Below are 4,903 nucleotides of genomic sequence, written 5' to 3'. Positions count from 1 at the left end.
TGAGGGAGAGAAGAAGAGGGAGGAGGGAGGGGGGAGGGGGAGGGGAAGAGAGAGAGAGAGAGAGAGAGAGAGACAGACAGACAGACAGACAGACAGACAGACACACTGATTGGTTGCCTCCCACATGGCCAATGATGGGTGGGGATCCAACCTGCAACCCAGGTGGGCGCCCTTGACTGGGAATCGAACACACAAGACAATAAGGTTCTGGTCTGTATCAAATAATCTTAGGAACAAAGCACTGACCACAGGGAGTTTCAATCAAACCGGAGATAACAGGTGGGCCTCAGCTGTGGCTCAGCTCCAGGCCCATGAAAGCAGTGAAACCATACCAATCCAAGCCATGGCTGGTCAGCTACCCCTACCCTAGTGTCATTGTCAGCCAGTCAAACAGAGGCCAGGACCCTAACTCCCTTAGTCACCATGCGTAATGGTTTCCCCCTAAAGAACCCATCCCCTGGAAGCCATCAGGAGCCAGGTCTCTGAGCATTAAATTAGCTCACTCGTCTCTGGGCTTGCGCCACCTTCTAGAACAGCGGTTCTCAATCTGTGGGTCGCGACCTCTTTGGGGGTCGAACGACCCTTTCAGAGGGGTTGCCTAAGACCATTGGAAAACACATATATAATTACATGTTGTTTTTGTGATTAATCACTACGCTTTAATTATGTTCAATTTGTAACAATGAAAATACATCCTGCATATCAGATATTTACATGACCATTCATAACAGTAGCACCATTACAGTTATGAAGTAGCAACAAAAATAATTTTATGGTTGGGGGTCACACCAACATGAGGAACTGTATTAAAGGGTCGCGGCCTTAGGAAGGTTGAGAACCGCTGTTCTAGAACGAACCCCTTGCTTTCTTTGCGGCAGGCTCCTGTTCCTGTCTCAAGGGGCTTTGGTGAGCGCAGGCAAAGGGACCCCTTCAGTCGGGTAACACATCTTTCTGTTGGCGTTCAAGAAAGCCAGGCTGGTCTTCTCAGTGGATCTGGGTCTTTGTTCAGCAGTTAAAGGCTGTGCGTGCACGTCTAGGCAGCACCTTTCAAGGGCCCTCACTTTTACTCCAAAGCCAATGAGGCTCAGGTAGCTCCCGAGTTAGCAGAAAACACCCAGGCCCAGGTCACTTGGAGGCTACGGCCTCACAGGAATCCCCGAGCGGAAAGGAAAACAAATAAAAGCACCAACTAAGACAAAAGATACTGGACACGGGCTGGGAGCGATTTTGTGCATTTCGCGAATGACAAGCCCAGGGAGGCCTGTGTGGCAGCCTCACACACTCAAGGGCCTAAATAACCACAAAGGATGGTCTGAAATGGAAACTTTCTAAGGAAAAGCAGGCTGGTCCTAGGCTACAATCGTCCCAGACAAAAGCCAACCTTGGCTTTAATGGAGCCCACTGTCTTCTCGCACCGAAGACCACGTGCCTTTGGGAGGTCAGGGTGTCTTTCCTTTCTTCCGGACCCTCGGGGCGCACCCTGGCCACCAGGGCGGACCACCATCCTCGCCCGCCGGGCAGATTAAAGAAGCACGTGTTTCACTTTTCAGCCAATCCCAGCAGTTTCCCCGCCTCCCTAATCGCTCACGAATGGATTTCACGTAAACCAATTACGTCTTTTCCAGAGCATTTTCCCCAATCCCTTTAGATTTTGCTTCCCAGCAATGGTCAGTTCGGCTCAAATAGTCATAAAAATCCTCTACAGCAGTGGTTCTCAACCTTCTGGCCCTTTCAATACAGTTCCTCATGTTGTGACCCAACCATCCCATTATTTTCCTGGCTACTTCATAATTGTCATGTTGCTACTGTTATGAATCGTCACGTAAATATCTGATATGCAGTATGGTCTCAGGCGGCCCCTGTGAAAGGGTCGTTCGACCGCCAAAGGGGTCGCGACCCACAGGTTGAGAACCACTGCTCTACAGGTTTGAATGTTTCTCACGTAGACAATTTTAACACATTTAATTCTGTATCAAATTTAAATGTACTTTCCCCCCACTTTTCTCAGAAAAACTCAGAATCAGAGAAAAACTGGGAAGCTGATAGTAGGCGGATGCGAGACGCCCTCCAACGGCTCAGAGCCTGGGTCCCTCCGCTCGCCCGCCCCCCAGGGGGCCGGGGCCGCCGCCGGCCGCCCGACACTCACCCTCGGCGCTGTCCCGGGCCCGGTGGAAGTCCTCGGAGCGGCCGTCGCGGACGGCCCGGCACAGAGAGAGGCAGAGGAAGTCCAGCATCCAGCCAGCAGCTACGGCCTCGGCCTCCGCCACCAGGCCCGCGTCCTTCTCTTCCGCGGGGGCCCCCACCTCCGCCTGGTCCTCGAACAGCTCCGGGCTCTCCACCTGCTCCTCATATCACCTTTTCTTTTCCCACAGCCCCGCCTCCGAGGGTCCCGCATCCGCCCCGTCCGCACACCCCCGGGAGACCCGCCGGCACCGTGGCCCGCCATGTTCAATCGCTGGCGCGTTTTTGCTCCTTCGGGTGCCGGGCGACAATTGGTTGGCGCTGGCGGGCGGGGGCGGAGCCACGGACGGGCTCTTCCTCCGGGAATCCACCAATCACACCGCCGGAATGGGCGAGCGGCTCGATGCTGACTTCTGATTGGCTCAGAGCTCTCGCCTCAGGATGTTTAATTCTCCGTCACTCCAGCGCAGGGCTTTGTTGGTAAACCGGCTGACTCCAGAGTGGGAGGGGAGAGAGAGACTTAAAAAAGACATAGGTGGTGAGGAGTCCATTATTCAAGCGTAAAAAGATATAGGTGATTAGAACTCGACTCCATTATTCAAGCGTAACACCTAGTATTCACTAACACAATTACTACGTGATCACGCAGCCAAACTGTTACAACCGACTTACAGCCGTGATTCTCCAACAATGTGCACCAACAACATCAGCTGGGGCTTGTCAAACACACGTTACCTGGCTTCACCCCGCGTCAGTTCTGTGGGGCTGGAATGGGGTCCTTTAATGGACAAATCTAACAAGCTCCCAGGTGATGCCGAGGGTTAGTCTGGGCTGTTGGCTATGCAAATAGCTTGTCTGGGGACTTCGCTTTGTTAAGCCAATAACAACAACAGTGCCTAAAAACTGGAATTCTAAGATTATATAGCAAGAACATAAAAAAGCACAATTATTGACCTTTTATAAGACTCCTGAAATAAATGTAAGTTTGAATGCATTCATCAGAGTAAGAATTTTATTGTTAAAGAATACATAGCCCTGGCTGGGTAGTTCGGTTGGTTAGAGAGTTGTCCCAATACACCAAGGTTGTGGGTTCAATCCTTGGTCAAAACACATACAAGAATTAACCAATAAATGCATAAATAAGTGGAACAACAAATCAGTCTCTCTCTCTCTCTCTCTCTTTTTCCGCTCTCGTCAATAAAAACAAAAAGAATCAATGCATACATTATATAACTATAATGGTTACTAGGAAATATTTTTTTCAGTAGAAAATTGTTCCAGGGGCACATTATTGGAAGAAATGTAGATACTGGCTTTTATTTCTACTCAGAAATTTTATACTACAAAATATCAAAAATTTTACCAAGAACTTTCATCAGCATTGATATACTAAATAAAATAATGATGGCAACTGGAATGTTGGTAAGATGATGGTTTTCTATTGCTGTGTAACAAACCATCTCCAAATTTAGTGAATTAAAAAATAAATCCTTTGTTTATCTCATGAATCTGCAATTTGAACTTAAAAGGACAAAGCTTGCTTTCTCTTTCTGTCTCTCTTTCCACCACATGGGACATAAACAGGAGAGGGCTATATCACATTGCAAGGGGTCACAGACACAGGGTAGCATGGTTTTTTCAGGGCCATTATTATAGTCATCATCACAGTATTTTTCTGTATCAGCCCCAAAGTTGTTGTAAGGGGCTTACAACAATAACCACTTTATTACTCACAAATCTGTAGGCCAGGAACTCAGGCACATCTTGATGGGGTAGATTTTCTCTTCTCTACATGGTGCAGACACGGGCAGCCAGCCTGGCCTGGAGGACCCAACAGAGTCTCCGTCTCATGTCTGGTACCTCCTGAGCGATGGCTCAAAAGACTGGAGTCTGGTGGGCTGGCTGGGCCTCTCTTTTCTCTTGGTGTCAGCTGACTTACGCATATATCTGAGTCATTGGTTTTCTTCATGTGGCCTCTTTTTCCATGTGGTGTCTCCTCCACGGCTTGTCTTCACAGCCTCTCTCTGGTGTGGGATATGTTGGACTTCTCTCCAATCAGGTAGGCTCCAAAAGAGCAAAAGCCGACACTCACTGGATTTAGAAGGCTCAGGCCCAGAACAGCACAATGTCAAAGCAAGCCATAGGCCATTCCAGATTCAATGATGGACAAGTAGACTTCACCTCTTCATGGGAGGAGAAACGTGTGTGCAGGGATGCAGAACTGTTGAGGGCGATCTCTGTGAACAGTGCACCAGGGTGCTGGACTGAATGTGGAAAATGAGAAGCTGGGGTCAAAGGGTTAGTCTGGGCTGGTGGCTATGCAAATAGGTTGTACCTAATAGCCAAGATGATTCCACATAAGAGAAGGCAGCTATATAGGGGGAAATTCAAAGTTTCTATGAAGCAGCAAATCAGTAGGAGACAACACATGGATATTGGTTGAGAGAGTAGGTAGAATCTGTTCTGCACATGACGATTTCATGCTAGCTGGCCGTGAGATGGTCAAACAGAAAACGCCACAACCTCTGCAGCCAGTGGAAGTGTTTAGCTGTGACACAGGAAGCACCATGAGGGGCCCACGTGTCTTCCCAAAAGACATTTTGCTGTGATGAGACTAACGTGGAACTTATCCTCCCACTAAAAGGATGAGATCATAAAATACCCCTTCCCTCACCACCTGGGTAGAACCCAGAGCAGATGGCCAGACAATATAGAGGCTCTA

At 48.9% G+C, this 4,903-nt stretch overlaps 1 protein-coding gene across 4 annotated transcripts in view; it reads right to left on the bottom strand.

The window, feature by feature from the left end:
• Window positions 1-2,481, bottom strand: part of TERF1 (telomeric repeat binding factor (NIMA-interacting) 1) — a 35,082-nt gene extending 32,601 nt beyond the window's left edge. For 2 of the 4 annotated variants that reach the window (XM_015566258.1, XM_015566259.1), the window contains exon 1: window positions 2,147-2,480. In XM_015566258.1, coding sequence (XP_015421744.1) covers window positions 2,147-2,234 — 88 coding nt within the window. In that variant the 5' untranslated portion in view covers window positions 2,235-2,480. Of the gene's footprint in view, window positions 1-2,146 lie in introns of all 4 variants that reach the window. The other 2 variants (XM_015566257.1, XM_015566260.1) reach the window with 2 other exon arrangements.
• Window positions 2,482-4,903: the final 2,422 nt, after the last annotated feature.

This window comes from Myotis davidii, unplaced genomic scaffold (assembly GCF_000327345.1).
Source record: "Myotis davidii unplaced genomic scaffold, ASM32734v1 scaffold200, whole genome shotgun sequence".
NCBI classification, from domain to species: Eukaryota; Metazoa; Chordata; class Mammalia; order Chiroptera; family Vespertilionidae; genus Myotis; species Myotis davidii.
The sequence above is the reverse complement of the archived record's forward strand: the minus strand, read 5'-3'. Positions and strand labels throughout refer to the sequence as shown.